At 43.6% G+C, this 19,124-nt stretch overlaps 1 protein-coding gene across 4 annotated transcripts in view; it reads left to right on the top strand.

The window, feature by feature from the left end:
* The window catches only part of hectd4 (HECT domain E3 ubiquitin protein ligase 4), a 99,764-nt gene that overhangs the window by 13,973 nt on the left and 66,667 nt on the right, over window positions 1-19,124 (top strand). For all 4 annotated transcript variants that reach the window (XM_078251662.1, XM_078251660.1, XM_078251661.1 and 1 more), the window contains exons 3-16: window positions 5,913-6,002; window positions 6,090-6,217; window positions 7,641-7,749; window positions 8,792-8,930; window positions 10,417-10,587; window positions 11,193-11,385; window positions 12,213-12,374; window positions 12,692-12,805; window positions 12,922-13,062; window positions 14,125-14,360; window positions 16,461-16,603; window positions 16,696-16,766; window positions 17,807-17,912; window positions 18,462-18,582. In XM_078251662.1, the coding sequence (XP_078107788.1) occupies window positions 5,913-6,002; window positions 6,090-6,217; window positions 7,641-7,749; window positions 8,792-8,930; window positions 10,417-10,587; window positions 11,193-11,385; window positions 12,213-12,374; window positions 12,692-12,805; window positions 12,922-13,062; window positions 14,125-14,360; window positions 16,461-16,603; window positions 16,696-16,766; window positions 17,807-17,912; window positions 18,462-18,582 (1,924 nt within the window). The remainder of the gene's footprint in view (window positions 1-5,912; window positions 6,003-6,089; window positions 6,218-7,640; window positions 7,750-8,791; window positions 8,931-10,416; window positions 10,588-11,192; window positions 11,386-12,212; window positions 12,375-12,691; window positions 12,806-12,921; window positions 13,063-14,124; window positions 14,361-16,460; window positions 16,604-16,695; window positions 16,767-17,806; window positions 17,913-18,461; window positions 18,583-19,124) is intronic.

Here is a 19,124-nt window from a genome sequence, read left to right as displayed (position 1 = left end):
GTTTGAGTCTGACTGCCGGCAGTGCCCGCCCCGCTGATTATACATGTCAAATCGGCCCAAATGAAGGCCGACGGCCCCTCGGACGGACGACGGCACGGAACACACCGACCAGACTCGAGTCACCGACCTCGCCAGACTGTCCGACGGCCGATTATCGGCTCGGTGTGTTGTAGGCTTTAAGGCCCTGACACACCAACCCGATTATCGAACTCAATGACCAATCCGAAGTCCCAGCCCCTGACTAGCGAATCAGTGCACTTCTGTTAAAACACTTACCGGAAATGACGAGCGGGATGAGCGTGACGAACGCCTCCCAAAATCTGACGAAAATCTTTCAAACTGACCTTTTGTCGATCAAAAAAAACCCGACAGATTCAGCAACTGCACGGCCTATTTCTCGCTTAAAATGTTTTCAGAAACACGTTTCGGTGAACTATTTTCGTAAAGTACGAGCTCGTATTCTCAACGAACCGCCATCATTGTTCGGCTTTGAGATTCGGTAGAAGCCACACCCACATGACGCGTCATTTTTCATTTCGTCTGACGATATAGATTAGCGCCGCCTGCTGTTATGGAGACGTATTACGTCTCGCACACGCGCATAACGTACGCTCGAGTCGACGTCGCTACGGTGTGTTCTGAGGCACTTTTTGGACCTCGGGGAGCCGACTGATCAGTCCGACTGGCTTTTCTGCCGACGGTCGGCCGTCTGGTTGGTGTGTCGCGGCCTTTAGCATGAGCTACTAGCGCTGTTTGAAAGTAATACTTGTACAGAAGAAAGTGACTGATTTGCCTCCTGCTGTAGCTTCTAGCTGCTGTTAATTGGGAGAGAGAGACAGGACCCTACACACAGTCCGTTCTAAGCTTATACCGTAGAAAAGGTGGCGCTAATTTATTGTAGGGATGTAAGTAACGAAATGCTCAACTCCCGTTTCGATATGATTCAAGATTTTAAGTTGACGTTATAATTTTCTCAGGATTTTTGTAACAGAACGAGCTGCAGACAAATGAGTAAAAAAAACGTTCGTGTCAAAAGTGGCACTGAAAATGTATTTTCTCTAAAAATAAACGTGGTTTCTAAAACAAAACCAACATCAAAATACCTAAATAAATAAATAGAAAGAAATCTCAAATAAATAAACTAAGAAGACGTAGTGACGTCTGAAGTCAAACACGTGTAATCTAAAATAGATTACGCTCTAGGCCAGAGATCTTCAACAAGGGGTCCGGGACCCCTAGGGGGTCCTCAGAGTTACTGTGGGGGGGGGGGAGTTTTTTCAAAAATGAAAACGTCTTAACATGAATCCAACATATATATATATTAGGGCTGTCAATCGATTAAAAAATGTATCTAATTAATTACATACTCTGTGATTAATTAATCGCATACATAATTAACGGTGCCTGAACCGATACTTTTTAAGAAAGTAAAAAAAGGAAGGTACTAAACAACAGTCGGTGACATTAAAGAACGGCTTGTTTATTGCTAAGGCCATATGGTCAACATTAAATGATTTAATAATAATGTATAACAATAACTTATTTCACTAGTAAATAGCTGTTGAACGACAAAAACAACCACCAGATGGGAAAAGGACATTTACAATAACTTCAAATGCGCCACGAGGCTGTAGTTTACCAGTTTCATTGAACGCAGCGTCTGTGTTGTTTCTCCGACGGCAGCTGCAGATTGTTACATCCCGGTGTTGAATCCTCTACAGTAAAACACAGTCACACTTTACACCGTTTAGCGTTAGCTGTCAGCATTGTAACCGTGTTTAATCCAGCTACTAGCTAGCGGTAGGCTAACGTTAGCTGCTGTCGAGTATAGTGTTAACTAGCTAGCGGTAGGCTAACGTTAGCCGCTGTCGAGTATAGTGTTAACTAGCTAGCGGTAGGCTAACGTTAGCTGCTGTCGAGTATAGTGTTAACTAGCTAGCGGTAGGCTAACGTTAGCCGCTGTCGAGTATAGTGTTAACTAGCTAGCGGTAGGCTAACGTTAGCCGCTGTCGAGTATAGTGTTAACTAGCTAGCGGTAGGCTAACGTTAGCTGCTGTCGAGTATAGTGTTAACTAGCTAGCGGTAGGCTAACGTTAGCTGCTGTCGAGTATAGTGTTAACTAGCTAGCGGTAGGCTAACGTTAGCCGCTGTCGAGTATAGTGTTAACTAGCTAGCGGTAGGCTAACGTTAGCTGCTGTCGAGTATAGTGTTAACTAGCTAGCGGTAGGCTAACGTTAGCTGCTGTCGAGTATAGTGTTAACTAGCTAGCGGTAGGCTAACGTTAGCTGCTGTCGAGTATAGTGTTAACTAGCTAGCGGTAGGCTAACGTTAGCTGCTGTCGAGTATAGTGTTAACTAGCGTCACATGCAGCGATGTTTGTGTTTCCTGTAACGTCTGTTTCAGAGCAGCAGCGAGAAGAGCAGACATATCAGTGGCACCAGATTTTCGTCTGTATGCAAACGTCAATATGGAATGGATTAATCTGCGTTCATTTTTTTAACGCTTCATTTTTTCTCAGATTAATTAATTGAAATGAACGCATTACTTTGACAGCCCTAATTATTAGCAAATATAAATCAGCCTATTATTGGAAAAAAACACATTAATGATTACGGTACATTAAGGTCACTAAGGTAGCCACCCACAGATACAGTTAATCCTAAGGATTCAATGTGCCACATGTCTTTAAAAGCATGCCAACAATTACTATTTTAATAGCTTAGTATTCTATTCACTAAAAAGGTGTGTGTGTGTGTATAAAGGCTTTAGGCTGCCCTACATGTTATTGTAGGGCTTTTGTACAATATATGTAGTAGGGTGTCCCTGCTCCGTCTCTCTTTCAGTCAAGGGGTCCTTGGCTTAAGAAACATTGAACCCCTGCTCTACGCAGTTTAAAAATTGAATCACGTTTCTTTTTTTTAAGATTATTTTTTAGGCTTTTTCGCTTTTAATGTTTGACAGGACAGCAAGGTGAGAAAGGAGAGAGAGGGAGAGAGAGAGGGGTGGGGGGAAGACATGCAGGAAATTTGTCACAAGGTCAGATTCAAACCCTGGACCTCTGCGTCGAGGCATAAACCTCTCAGTACATGTGCGCCTGCTCTACCCACTGAACCAACCCGGCCACACACACAAGTCATTTTTTTTAATTTATTTTTATCTCAACCGGTTGTAATCTTTACACATTTATATCCATTACAAGCGATTCACAAATGCATCGTTATAACCACTTTGTCCGTTGCTCACGTGCCAAACCCCCCCCCCCCCCACCCGTACCAAAGAAGTTAAACTCTAATATTATTGGTTGGATGTTTCTGTGTTTGTCACCGAGCTCGCAGAAGAGCAGCATGTGCTGCTTCATTTGTTGCGTTTGTGCCTGAACTCTGGCTTCTGCCGGTGACAACTGATCTTGACTTGTCAAACCCAGAACTCTCCGCTCTTTGTTTGGCCTCTGTGGAGGCTGAGTGCGAGCTCTTTGTTGTTGGGAACCATCCAGCCCTGGTGCCTTTCAGTGGGAGCTAATTAAAGAGCTACCGGCTTGTTAAATGTGAATACTTTCTAGTTCCCTCTCCTCTCTCTGACGGGGTCGGTGTTAGAAAACTCGCAATGTGAGAGGCTGCGTAGAAATGTGCTTTGATCAGCTGTTGGTACGATGTTTACAGAGTGAAGTGGACTTAGGCTTATAACTCCTCCGTGTCTGTCGCCTGTGGAACATGTAAGCAGTGAATCAAACGTACATGACAGGATTTTCCTGGATTATAAACCCAATCACAACGTTTGTTCACAATAACTTCCGGGTAGAAACCTCGCTGAGCAAACAGCGACGAGGAACAGCTGGATATACTCTCATCTCCTTCAACTAAAATGCATGTTTGATGCTTTCATATGTCAACACTTTGACTAGCATTAGCTTGGAGAGCTAATGTACCTGTTGGGACAGACTAAAGAAAATGACACCACCCAAACTGGCAGTCAGTCCGAGCGGCGCTGACATGTTGCTGTTCCTAACGCTAGATTTGGTTCATCAAAGATGCTGGCATAGCAACACGGGACAGAAAACAAGAACAGCAGAGACCACAGATAGGTCGGACCTCCGTGTTTAACTTTATGGGCCCTACTTTAACAATCTAAGCGCACGGCGTGAAGAGCCTGGTGCAGGTGCGTTTAGGGCGTGTCCAAATCCACTTTTGCTAGTTTAACGGCGGAAAAAAGGGTCCGTGCACCGGGCGCATGGTTCAAATGGGTTGTACTTAGTGTCTTAAAGAGTGTCATCTCCCATTCCCTTTAAAAGCCAGGTTTGTACCTTGGCACATTGCTATTATGATGGAGGATTTGCTGAGCAGGAAAGGGAGATTTTCTGTCGTCTCTCAATCCTCTGTCCCAAGAGGTATTCCATGTGTGTATATATAGATATACACAATAATACTATTTCACACCGTAATATTATTTGTAATCTTCTGCATGTGTGTGTGCTGCTGTGCGTCCCTGTGTGTGTAACAAGCATAGTGTGCACGTGCTGTGCACGAGCCTAGGAGCATTTTACTAATGCTCTGTTAAAATAACAATGAAATGCTGCGTTATTGACTTTAGACCAGGTTTTTGTTGGTCAATGGTGCCATCACTTCCCACTGCCTCAAGATAGCAATACTCCCAGAATGCACCTGAACACACCTCTGTAAGACCAGCACGCCCAGAATGCACCTGAACACACCTCCCTGTAAGACCAGCACGCCCAGAATGCACCTGAACACACCTCCTTGTAAGACCAGCACGCCCAGAATGCACCTGAACACACCTCCCTTTTAGACCAGCACGCCCAGAATGCACCTGAACACACCTCCCTGTAAGACCAGCACGCCCAGAATGCACCTGAACACACCTCCCTGTAAGACCAGCACGCCCAGAATGCACCTGAACACACCTCCCTGTTAGACCAGCACGCCTATGGGCGCACAGATGGGAGCAGGTGCATTTGTTATTTAAACGACGTGGACACTGGACAGCTTAAAATGACAACAGAAATAAACTAGCAGACTAAGAAGTGGAAGCGCTGCTGAGTCTTTGTTGTACTCGACCATAGGTACACGGTACAGGTGTGTAAGTCAATGCAGACAATGGCCCTGATGAAGATGTGAGTCGAAACGCGTTGGTCATTTTAAACACATTGCCATGTAAAATAAAGGCATTTACATTTTTACACAAAACCTACTGAGGGCCTTGGATTGTTTTTCAAGGAGACATGCATTTTTTTTAATACATTTTGGAATTGAGATCCTCACATGAGAAATAAACTGGTCTGTGCCTGTCTCCAAGAAGCACTGTGACGGATTGGTGATACACAATAAAACATTCTTTAATTGTTTAGCTCCCTTGCTGCATGTGAGGTGGTTGACAGAAAAAATATGTAATCACTATATATATTCACACACTGTAATCAATATCATGTTGTTATATATCCCTCTATTTTCTTTTTATGCCAAGTTGAAGGTGTTTTTCTAAGCTGCAGTTAAAAACGTAGTTTATTTTGCATCTGAGAATGCCAGAACTGCCCGTCAGTAGACCCCTTATTACATAGATCTTCTCCCTGAATATGAAATAACTTGTGTTCAGTGAATAGTTCAGTCTTGGAGGAGGCGAAGCAGCAAATAAACGCTGCACAAACTTAGAAGTAGTTTGCTCGTTGCACCCCACTGACAGCCGCAGTGTAAAATAATCTCTCTGCTGCATTCTAATGGGTAAGATCTTTTTATTCAGATTCAAAAAAACATAGTGTTTTAATTCTCAGCAATTGCATCAGATCCCCTCCATAATTCATGCCGAGTATGATTCCACTTACAGTTCTAGAAATGCTTAACAATGAGCTTCCACTGTGTAATGTTGCGGCCGCCTGACTAAAGTGCCAAACTCTTCTCCAGGGGATCTCTGAAGACCTTCATCCACACAGTCCACCTGCTGCAGAAACAGACCGATCTGGGCCAGCTCCCCGTGTCTGATGTCCTGTACAGGTAACGGCAGTACTCTGGTTCGCCTAAACGCTAATAAGTATTACTTTCCCAACGTGTAACCAGCCATGTATCTCTCTCCTGCTTCAGACTTCTGCTCCTGGAAGGAGGCCCGGGCTCTCCATCCTGCCTCCTGGGGGGCAAACACAGTGTGTCCTGGGGCTTTGAGGACATGCTGCCCACACCTGACAATTCTGCTGGAGCAGCGGAGAGTAAAGGTAATAGCTTCTGTGTGATTAAAAGAGGACTGGGCTTGTCATATTTCCCGTCATAACACTGCCCTGCTTTCTGTTTTATTTATTCAATGCATGCAAGTGTGTGAATCCCAAAACAAAATGGAGCGATGAAAGTAAAGGCTAGAACGCCTATGATTATCGATTTAATTATAAGAAAAGTCAAACTTCTCTGATTCCAGCTTGTTAAATGTGAATATGTTCTAGTTTCTTCTCTCCTCTGGGACAGTAAACTGAATATCTTTGAGTTGTGGACACAACAAGACATTTGAGGACATCCTCTTGGGCTTTTGGGAAACAATGATCCACATTTTCACCATTTTCTGACATTTTAGAGACCAAACAACTCATCTATTCCAGAATCCAGAAAATAATCGACAGATTAATCCACAATAAAAAATAATCGTTAGTTGCAGCTCCATACATGTATGTATTTATAGTGAAGAGATGAAAGCTGTGACTGTAAAGAGGTAGTCTCTCATTTCCAGCTCTATCTCCACAGCGCCGTGGAGTAAAGGTCTGGTTACACCACAGATGCATTCTGGGATAGGACAAAGAAACGCTCTGGGTTGTTTGCATTTCTTCAGTCGTCTTGGGCGGCGCTGAGCTCCGGACGCAGCGACGGTGGCTCTGCTAAATAGTCTCAGGAGGAACTTGTTCTGGTGGAACATTTGAACCCTGCAAAAGGAAACGCCACATACAATATTAAATGAAGTTAACTGTTGACACAACACAGTAACGTGAGATATTTAAATCAGCTGATACATGGTTAAACCTCATTATCTCTTACCAGTGTATCTCCGTGTGTACTTCGTCCACAACAATCCCACCAATCAGTCCCAAAACCTCCCAGTTAGAGAGGAAACGACCTAAACATATTCTTTGTAGATCTTTACAATCATTCCCTGAAGGAACCAAGCAGACCTGTCTTGTTGCAGCATCCACATTTTCTTCTAAACATTTTCAGCGTGTAGCTCGCTAGCTCGAAGGCTGCTGTTGTTTCCTGAAGAGAAGGGATTTTGAGAACGGCGACACACAGACAGCGGAAGGCGAGGGACAGAGTATAACGCACCGCATGTCATGCTTTATCCTGGAAATGTACTTCCATTGATCCAGACTGGAAGGAGGTAGAGGAGAGGAGTGTTATGTTCACTCTCCAGCACCCATCAGCTGACCTTGTAGAGTGACGGAATCTGATCAGGGCATATATCAATAAAGCAGGTTTGCATATTTACATTTTACGCTAACCTGACACTAGATCACTGGGCTTTGGTCTCTGGAGGCATCACAGTCCTCACAACTCTCCACATCACCCTGTTGATACTGCCTCCTACTTTTCATTACAATCTGTCATCTCTCTGTCATTACCTTTTTTCTATTGAATTGTTTTTGTCCCTGTGTCTTGCAGACACCGACCTGGGCCGCTGTCTAGCCACAGACGGACTCTATCTGTATACCACTAACTCCTCCGGGAGAGGACTCAGCAAGCTGGGCTCTGGTTTACACGGGACGCTGAGGTAATGTGACTCTCCTTCACGTCTGCCTTTTTATATCCACAGCACTTGGGAGAATAGCAAGAGAGAGAGACGGAAAGAGAGGGTGAAACACTATAAATATTACTTTACCTTTCCCATGGTGTTGTTTCGTGGACATTTTTTTCCAATCCAATATCTGCAGTAGTTGATTTTTTTAAAAGGGACAAAAAGGACGTTCTGAATTCTAAACTGTTGTAGCAAATGTACCAATTTTGAAGCAGAGTCCGGCAGCTTCCTTCCACGGTAAGTTTTCAAAGGGCCCAGAGCGGAGTGTGAGGATTTTGGATGGAGCTCAGAGTGAATCTTTTTAAATCTTGGAACATTGCCTTGTCTACCTTGCTCACACCAACATGCAGATGAACGGTGCCCGCCCTCCCTCTCTATGCCGCCAGTGCCTGTCATCCAATGGACATTTTGCTGCCGGGGCTCGCGGCATGGTTCATCTGATAAATACAACATGGCTATAGCTAGTTCTTTTTTTTTTTTTTTTAAGCGAGCATTGAGCGATTTGGGCGTGGAGGGGAGGAACAGCTCCGTGAGCAATGCTCACATGCTCCGGCCCAGAGTTTACTGCTTTTTTTTTTTTAAGAAAAAGAGAGGTCGTCGTCCTTAGAAATCCTTTCCATAATGTTGTCAGACACTTAGAATAATAATCTGAGTCTGTCAGCGGCAGAAGAAGAACTTTTGTAAACGTAAATACAAGCTGGACAACCTGTTAACTTACATTACAGCTTGTTTCTCTGCTGCCGACTGCAGCGATCTCTCTAAATACTGGACCAATGTCAGAGACTGTTGTTCCCATCAGTCTTAGACCTAGGAACATAGGAACATAGGGTCCAGGTTGAACGACAGTTACGGTAATGTACACATGTGATGCTGCGTTGCTTCTCAACTCATTTTGCATCACATCGAAGTCTCAAGTCTCACCTGGGTTTTTTCACAAGTATTAAGTACTTTCAGTAAGTATTAAAGTAGTAGACAATTCAGAACACGTAAAAAGATGCACTGTGTTTGTGTTGTGCAGGGGTTTTGTGTATTGTCGAAATGAAGAGTTGGAGCCTGGCTGGGTGGTGTTCAGCAGCGGCCGCCTCCTCCACCGTCCCTCCTCCTTTGATGCCAAGCCTCATCAGCTGTGCCAGGTCATTGACCCCTTCACCCTCCAGGTACTGTACACTTTGACGCCACTATTTCCAAAAATGGATTTGCAGTCAGGAGCGCAAGGAAAAAAAACACAAGAACAAATAAAAGAAAAGTACAAAAATGCTTCCCGTTAGATAAAATATACAGTCAGTTTGTTGAATACTTGAGCATATTTAACATAGTAGGTCTTGATACATTTCCTTTTTAACGTGTGTCACAGAACTGCTTAGTTGTCATTTTAATGCAGTTTTGATTATCCCTTATGCAACAATAAAGTCATTTTATGATAGAAACAAGGCATGCAGGCTCACGATGGAGCAGCATTTCTCTCAATTCAGGATGCAACAGGGATGCACCGAATCCAGGATTGGGCTTCAGATGCGGCTGAATATCGGGCTTTTTGACGGGTTGGGTTTCTGAACCCTACGCTTGCACTCCGCGCTCTACGCTGGTCTCCCGATTCCATTACGATGATCATGTCAGCGAGTCGATATCTCGATGCTTCACGATGCGTCAAATCCATTTTTCTATTAAAGCCATTTAGGATATTTCAACAAAACATTCTGCAGTGCTCTAATACTAAATAAACTACAGCACTGAGCACACGGCACTTCCTGAATGTGCAAAACATACCAGAATATGTAACCATAAAGGTTGTCAGGCATACATTAAATAATACACAGAAATAATCGGTTATGGCCCGGCTGATTATCGTCCACGATTCCATGCATCCATTATTTGATTCATTTCAACACCTCTAGTAGAAGGAAAGAGACAGAAGTTGTAAAAGGAGGGATAAATAATCAGTCAGCTGTGTTAGAAAAGGTTTTCTCAGGTCCAGGTTCAGCGTCTGGTTTAGATTAGGGGGTGTAATTAATAGGGATGCACCGAATCCAGATTTGGTACCGAAAAAGGACCGAGCCCGACAAGTACATTTTGTTTGACAGCTCTTTAAAAGCCAGAACCCGTTTACAGCCCGACTGTAGCTTACAACCAGAATATGTAAACAGAAAGGTTGTCAGGCATACATAAATAATACACAAATAATCGGTTATGGCCCGGCTGATTATCGAGCAGCATCGTCCACGATTCAATACAGCCATTATTTGATTCATTTCAACACCTCTACTGCCCACTAGGCAACTCTTTTTTGTTTCTCAGTCCAAATAAAAAATAAATCTGCCGCTTTTCCCAACGTTTTTGTCACTTTTTTTCAACGTTCTTTTATCAGTTTCTCTTCAAATGCTATGAAATTGAATAAAACACCCACATTCAAAGAAAGTAGTGAACTGATCATTTGTTTTACTTGTAAAGAGCGTCGTATGGAACCATCCACGTTAATTTTTTTTGGGACATTTCGGTTGATAAAAACCATTTCTGATATTGAAACTTTTAGAAAAATGGGTCAGATTTCGACCCGAGGACAACAGGAGGGTTAAAATCCAAACAGCTTTGAGTTGAAATGACAAGGTAGCCATAGCCACGGCTTATGTTGACTGCTGTTTTCAGGTGTGCCAGATTGTGCCCATGCCAGCGCACCACTTCCCTGTTGGCAGCAGCATGACCACGCTGCACCTGTGCTCAGATGGAACCTACCTGTACTGGGTCTGGTCCCCAGCCAGTCTCAACGAGAAGACACAGAAGGGACACTCTGTCTTCATGGATGTCTTTCACCTCTCCGTGAGTACTATACTCGATGCCCTGCTGTGGAGCTCAACAGTGACCACCCACTTTTTTAACGCCTCTCGTCCCTGAAGTGTTTTTTTTCCGTTTCAATTGTTCCATTGACGTTTCAGAAATTGCTTACACATAGCGTTTTACGTCTGAAACCAAAGTCAACCGGCTACGAGAGGAGTCATGACTATAAAACGTTTGATTGGGTGCAAATAAACATTTTGAAAAGGTCAAAAAAGGCAAAGGTACAAGACTGCGTACAGAAACTATTACAGACTTAAGTGCTTACAGCTTGCTCTAGCTGTTCGCAGGTACGGTAAACACTTCCATGCTAACAGCGTCTGTTGGGCCAATCGGAGACATCGCTGTTACGCTTAGGATTGTGGGTAGTGTAGTATTGCTTCTTAAGATCGCAAATAAAACCAGTTTTTCCGTAGCTCGGAGTCAGTCTACCTCTGATGGTCTCGACATTATGGTTAATAATTAATATCCTTACGGAGAAAATCAATGGGATTTAACGCTTGAGCTCTATATACAGTAGTTTGAGTTTGCTGATGTCTCTATTCCATCTCTGATGTTTTTCTCCCCCCCTCCCCGTGCCCATGGTGCAGACACAGACAGGCCTATGTGTTGCAGACATCTTGCAGGAGAGAGTTATTCTAACTCGCAAGGAAGGCGAGTCCTCAAAGTGCTTGAACGAGCTTCTCTTGAGTCGAATGTCACGCTTCCGGGCCTCCCATTCTGCCACGTTGGCTGCTCTCACGGGCTCGGCAATCACCAACACTGTCAAAGAGGAACAGTCTGGTAATTCATCAGCACAACATGTAACCCAAAAATGATATATGCTTTAAAGTGCTCATATTCTGCTTTTTGGCTTTTTCCCTTTCCTTTATTGTGTTATATATCTTTTTGTTCACGTTGTAGGTTTACGAAGTGAAAAAGCCCAAAGTCCCCCCCAAAGGGACTTACCATCTCCAACAGAAAACACTGTTCACAAACTGCTCCAAACAGCTCTATTGTAGTCCAGCCTTTACTTCAGAGACAAACGTGGTCACTTTGGAACACACGTTATAATACTCGCCTAGCTGCTAGCATGACACGCCCTCATACTCTGCTTGACTGGCCAGTAGTCCTTACCAGTTACCATCAGGCACGCCCTCATACTCTGCTTCTGACTGGCTAGTAGTCCTTACCTAGCTACTGTCAGGACACGCCCTCATACTCTGCTTCTGACTGGCTAGTAGTCCTTACCTAGGTACTGTCAGGACACGCCCTCATACTCTGCTTCTGACTGGCTAGTAGTCCTTACCTAGGCACTGTCAGGACACGCCCTCATACTCTGCTTCTGACTGGCTAGTAGTCCTTACCTAGCTACTGAGCATGTGCGACTCCCAACAAAGATGGAACAGAAGTGAGATGTCTCACTCTGTAGCTAAAACAGAGCTCAACACACAGGGTGAAAAGAGCAATGTGCAGTGCTTTCTGAAAATTAAACCACATAAACCTATTCTGGTACGACTTCTAAATACAATTATGAACCTGAAAATGAGCAGAATATGAGCACTTTAATGTGCAGTTCATGGTGGGTCTTATGGTTATTGAAAATACTTTTCTGTGTAACTCTTTTATAGCTGTCAACACAAGCTGTGGCCTCCCTCTGAAGACGCTGAGAAAGACCCCGATGTATGTGTGTGGAACCTACCTGGTGATGCTGGTTTCCCCCCCGGGGGTATCTGGGAGCTCCGCCACACGCTCCCTGTTTGGAGGAACCAGCAGCCTGTCCTCTCTCAAAAGTAAGAGCAGACACATGTAAATCCTCACTGAGTTGATTTGACTGAGTTTTTGTCATAACGTGTGACAGTTATGCGTATAAGTATTAGAGAGCGAGAATTTAGGAAAAAAGTAAACGAAGCATTTTACATCATGTGAAGCCGCTGGGGGATAATACACGTTCTGATTACAGTCTGATCACAGCTTGGAGTAAGGATTGATGATAGTTATATTACATTTGACCTCACATGTTTTAATATAGACATTTATTGTACGACTTGGTATACAACACTGTCAGTTATTAGTTTATTTGCTATTTAACTTTTCAACTTTTGCTCAGTTTTAGCCTCCAGCCTTGTGTTTAACCTGGCTGACGGTCAGTTCAGCAGCCGCGCGGACCTCATCGACGCTCCCGGCAGTTCCCTGGGCAGGGGAGCGCAGGTGGCGGGGCTAGGTGAGCTCAGCGTCCATCCCATTCTGCTCTTCTGTGTTGAACTCACAGACGATAGTTACACAACAATGCATCGCCAGTTTAAGTGACCTCTACCTCTGTAATCTTTGGCTTCATAGGAGCGTGTTACGATGCACTGAACAACTTGATCTGGACCTGCTCCAGCGATTACATCGATCAGTGGTGCAATCCTGGGAACCAAGCCTTTCATCATGTGTGCCATAGGCTCGGTGTCAGCCATGTCATCAAGGAACCCAAAGGTAGATACAAACCGCCAGGCCAAGGTTATGATAGTTTTGACTTTTCAATTTCATTTTAGTTTGAGTTAGTTTTCAGAGTGTTTGTTAGTTTTAGTTAGGGATGCACCCAATCCAGGATTCAGCTTCAGATTCGGCTGAATATTGGGCTTTTTGACGGGGTTGGGTTTCTGCTGAACCTTAGAATTTTTTCCCAGCGAACTGAACCCTACGCTTGCACTCCGCGCGCTACGCTGGTCGCCGTAATGACGGCCGTTGATTACGGGAAGGTGTTTACGTAGGTGGAGCGTTCAATGCAGCAGGCTGAGAGGAAGTGGAAATGGAACTGGTGAGCAGAAAAAGTGTTGTTTGGCAGTACTTTCAGTCAAAAGAAGACCATTCAAGTCCAGCTACATGTTCAATCTGCAATGCTGATTAGTCTGGTGGTGGCGAGGACCCTAAACAATACACAACATCACCGCTGTTACAACATCTGGTATGAAACATCTGGAAGAATACGAGCTGAGCATGAAGGAATCTACAGACAGCAGCCAGAATGCAGCAACTTCAGGTACGGCAAAGGAAGGACAGTCACTGCTAAAAACTGGTGTTAACCAGACTGTGCCTCTGCCGGGCTGTCAGTTGTTCTGTCGGCAAATGACAGCTCCCTACAGTGGGAGAGAGCGGCTGCTACTCGTTAGCTAACGCTAACTCGTTAGCTTTCTAATTTCACCCACCCAACATGCCTTCATCATACACTGGTTAGTGAAAATTTGCAGTTTCTGTGGTTTAATGTCATGATGAGAGTTAACGGAAATTCATGCTGTCTCATTTTTTTCAGTAGTGAAATATTAAAGCTACAAAACTAAAACTGAAATGATATTTATTTTAACCTGGCAATACAGTTTCAGTTTAGTTTGTCTTGAAGGTTTTAGTTTTTACTTAGTTGCAGTTTACTCAAAATATCTTTCACTGCTTATTTTTATTTTCATTTGAGTTTGAATTTGCCTTAATAGCCCTGCGACAGACGCTCTTTGTATCAGGTCAGAAATCTGACCATCTGCAACACGTCTTGTCCTTTCACAGAGGAAACGGTGGCCACTGGCGATGTGATCAACCAGCTGCTTCACCATGTAGGTGCTATGTGTATCCATCAGCTCAACCTGCTGGCGGCCAGCAGCAACAGCCTGCCACTGGGGGCGCTGCTGGGAAAGCAACATCCCATCGAGGCCCGCCACTTCAGCAGCATCTGTGACATCATGGAGAAGGCCATGGTCAACGGAGACACCTGCATCATACGCTGCATCTTGGTGGTGTTCCAGGTCGGTTACAGGTGCAGCTGGGCACAGTTTTACAGGAAAAGACTCTTTTGTGTTTTTTAGGGGCTGGGCAGCTCTGCTGGTTTGGTTTGCACACATTCATTGAAAAAAAATTACATTATATATCACAACGTCATAGCAATGACTCTTTGTACTCCGTCCTAACTTCCGTCTTCCAGGCTTTTTGTAGCTGAATATATAATTTAAATATGAATGTGGATAACGTTAGTGATAGTGAGATGCTTGCTACAGTTAGATTTCTAGTGATGAATCAGCAAAAACACGTTTTATTCTCTGACTCACGGCTTTGTCTCTTCAGTCGCTCTCTATCTCGCTCCACCGTACGTGCTTGTTGGCGCACGTTGAGAATCCGTTAACAGTTTTTAACAGAAATAAAATGGATTATGGATCATTTTATTATAGCCGACTTTACAAGATGACTTCTCTATTGGCTGTTGAAACAGGAGACGTCTCTTACGTCCTAAAACCAGCCTCTGGAGACTCCACCAGCTGACTTCTCTATTGGCTGTTGAAACAGGAGACGTCTCTTACGTCATAAAACCAGCCTCTGGAGACTCCACCAGCTGACTTCTCTATTGGCTGTTGAAACAGGAGACGTCTCTTACGTCATAAAACCAGCCTCTGGAGACTCCACCAGATGACTTCTTTATTGGCTGTTGAAACAGGAGACGTCTCTTACGTCATAAAACCAGCCTCTGGAGACTCCACCAGCTGACGTCTCTATTGGCTGTTGAAACAGGAGACGTCTCTTACGTCCTAAAACCAGCCTCTGGAGACTCCACCAGCTGACTTCTCTATTGGCTGTTGAAACAGGAGACGTCTCTTACGTCCTAAAACCAGCCTCTGGAGACTCCACCAGCTGACTTCTCTATTGGCTGTTGAAACAGGAGACGTCTCTTACGTTCTAAAACCAGCCTCTGGAGACTCCACCAGCTGACTTCTCTATTGGCTGTTGAAACAGGAGACGTCTCTTACGTCCTAAAACCAGCCTCTGGAGACTCCACCAGCTGAGTCGCAGCGACACCATCATCTGGTTTGAGTCGAGCTGAGACGGGCCGGTTCAGACCGCTGAAACTTTCCTCTGCGACGTTCTAAAACGATTTTGTCTCATTGCGAATCTTTGTTCTGAACTGGGCTTTACAGTGAAACCTCAGCAGGTCACTAAAAGTTAATTTACAAAATAAAAAAATGACATAAAATAACTACTAAATAAAACTCAATATAGCGAAAACAGAATTACCCAAATAATTACAGGCTTAAACTCAATTTGGTAATAATATATCTGTGCTCTGCTCAAATTCCTCAGCTGACTTTGTGGGCCAATAGTTCTGATGGTGGCGCTACAGCAGAGTTCTAAAGCTAGAAACTTTGGAAATTCATAACAAATCGTACGTGCTGGAACATTTGCAACTTTCACCGAAATGTAGGTCATACTCTTGACCAAAGTCCAGAGGGAACAAAACGTTAGTCATCTTTAATAAATAGTGATGCTGCAGCAAGATCAATGTGTGGGATTTTAATTTTTCTGTGTTTTTCTGTGGTATTTTGCAACGCACCTGCACAGAAGAACTGCACATTTTTTCATCTTCAAAAAAAAACAAAGTAGGCACAAGTGTGCAGAAATGTTCTTATGTTTTAATGTCTGTTCTTATGTCTGTATATTCACAAGCTATTGTAGTCAGTGGAAATAGAACATCTTTAAACATCAGTTTGGTCAGTTATGGAGCAATCAGTCTTTGTTAAAATAAATCCCAGACATATAGTATATATGTTGTTAAGATGAAATCCACAAATGCACTAGTTTGAAATCTGAAACCCTGGTTTGAAATGTGAAGCCATATATTGTTTCTGACCTGGCAGTTAGCTCCACAAGCAAGACTTGCCCTTGATGTCTGAGGTTGTGAGTTTGAGCCCCGGTTGATACAGGACAAACATGCTAATGCCTCCTCAGGAACTGTGCTGTTTGGATTTAAAGGCTTAGGTTTCAAGGTTCAGTGATAACTGTATTTCTCATTTGTCTTCTTCTTCCATATCAAAATGTCCGGCCCAGGTATAATATTGTTTTCTGTCTGTGCTGTCCAGGTGGTGTTTAGGTTTTTCAACCCTCAGTCGGAGCAGAATAGGGAGAGTGTGCGTCGCTCAGGCCTTCTCCTGTGGCAGCTCCTCATGGCGCCAGTGGATCAGATCGGAGCAGAGATTCAGAAAGAGGTGTGCCTGGCCATCAGGTAAGTCAGGAACTTCACATAAAGTAGGTGTGTGTGTGTGTTTAATCAGTGATCATAATGATTCTTTGTTTACCTCCTTTCTGTCTCTGCAGCTCAGGCTTGAATACTTTGTATCAGGGGGAGGCTGAACTCAAGAAACTGCTTAAACTGGTTTTAACCGAAGGTGACTATGACACTAAACACTAGAAATGCTAATTTAGAGGTTTTTTTTATGACCCATAGCTGTCAGCTATCAGTAAACAAGAGTGTGTTTACTGATCAATAACAGATAAACAGTCAACTGAGTCCCAGTTCCAGTTCACCCATCCGGGAGGCTCAGACCTACTTATCGTGTTCCGTGGACAGTTGCAGACTTGCACCGGTCACGCAGCCACGTTGTTCCGTGCATTGTAGTGTATTAATCTGGAAATGGATTGAGGAGACTTCACAGATGACCGAGTCAGATGTCTTCAGATTAGATGCAGCTTTATTCAGAGAGAGAACATACACCTGTGAGTGGGAGAACACAGCTCAGGCACAAAGGAGTTTCTCTCTGAACACTAGGTGAACAGACATCTTTATACTGTTCGTCCTCACATCTGGAGAACTACTTGTCAATCACATAATCATAACAAATTGGGCTCCTGAAAGCATGCAGACTTAATATTCAACCTGTCAGTGTACACATGCAGCCACTTTCCTGGAATCGCGTGTGCGACAGACGCAATTCAATGCTGTCTGCAGTTGCCCATTACATGAATGTCTCAGTCCGTCTCCACCGCATCCACCTGCGAGGCTGTCAGCTGTGTGTCTGCCTGGCATGCTCTGTGTGTAAGACAGCCGATTTAACTCACAGATATAGTGGCATATGTCACGTTACGTAGCTATCAGCTGTGAGGGCCGTCCAGCAGAGAGACACAAACTTAGCAGAAAGAGAGCTTTAAACGCAACTTGCCGGTGCAAAGTTAGCACTAGCAAGTCAACTAGCAGTCAAGAAATGGATTTCCTTTTTCCTTTCTATTATGCAAAAATGTTTTTTAATAACCTTTTTTATTTTTGTTTTAATTATTTTTGATTCAACTGTTAAACTGATAGTATTTATTGGTCAGAATTCTTATTGTCTGTTAACGGTTAAACATGAACATACCTAGTAAACACACATTTTAATATAACTGGCACTTTTACATATCTAATATTCTGTGTAATTGTGTGCGACACTCGAAGGTGAAAGGAACAGTGGCCTGTCCCAACTTCGTGATGTCATCCTCACTAACCTGGCAGACCAACTGCAGAAGAATAGATTTGGGAGTGAAGAAGATGACCACTACAGGTAAGTGGCTGTCCTGTAACTGTAGGGTCTAATATCATTTCCATTGGCCTTTGATAACCGCACAGAGCAGTGTCATAGAAACGTAAGTTAGTTAGTTTTACTTTATTTCTGTCATGCCAAAACATTTGGCCCGTCCCTCATGGGATAACAAGACAAGGAAATGTAACGGACATCTTCCGGTCTCGCATATACAAATGCAGCACAAACAAACAAACAAACAAACAAACAAATGTCTACAGATCATCTCTGTAAAGAGCTGGCTAATTTATATGTAACATGTTTCAACAGCCATCTCAGCCTTTGAGCTTAGCGAACAAGGTATCACACTGTTCACAATAAAAAGGACAGCATGGGTCCCCCATGGCTCAGTTGGTAGAGCACGCGCCCATATATAGAGGTTTACTCCTCCTTTTACTGTAGGCCCAGTTTAATATGCAACTAACTGTTATAAATATGTATTTAGGGGGTCCCTCTCTCAGATAAGGGTCCTTGCAACATATCGGACAGATCGGCTTCAGTAAGTTAGTGATAGAAGTCTCTCTTTTACAGATTGAGTGATGAGCTGCTGCACTGTATCCTGAAGACTGTAGTCCGGGAATCCTGCCTCGTCATCACCAAATGTCAGACGGTTGCCCGTGACGACTTCCAGAAGCTGCTCTCCACTGTGCCAGTATGACTCTGCAGTGCAATTTCAGAACAATTCCCAATTTTGCTGTACAATTAATTGTCTCAGAAAATTTCAAACTGTTTATTTATTACCTATTATATATGAGAGAGAGAGAGAGAGAGAGAGAGAGAGCTTCTTCAACATATCACTCACTGGTCAGCATTTATTCCAGTTCAGAGGTCTGAAATGATTGGCAATAACAAAATAACATTTAATCAACTCACTTTTAGCTTTGAAGTGACATACATTCAAGTTGAGTTCTCTGTTTTCCTGCTCAGCTTTTGGAGCAATTTGGGTACTGGCCAAGTTCTTTTTCCGAGTTTTTTCGGATTTACTTGCACTTTGGTCCGGAGTTGGAGAAGCTCTGGTGTATGTGGTCAAGTGCCAATAACTAACAATTGAAATAATAAAAATATATAGTCCGGCCAATAATCCCTTACATGATTACAATTTGTCATATCTAAACAAAACCAACAACTACCAGCCATACGCCGTAAGACCTTAGCTAATGATGTAATAGTTGTTACAGGCCTACCCTGTTTACA

The sequence above is a fragment of the Sander vitreus genome, chromosome 5 (genome assembly GCF_031162955.1).
Source record: "Sander vitreus isolate 19-12246 chromosome 5, sanVit1, whole genome shotgun sequence".
Classification (NCBI taxonomy): domain Eukaryota; kingdom Metazoa; phylum Chordata; class Actinopteri; order Perciformes; family Percidae; genus Sander; species Sander vitreus.
Note: the sequence above shows the minus strand (reverse complement) of the source record. Positions and strands in the feature narration are given on the sequence as shown.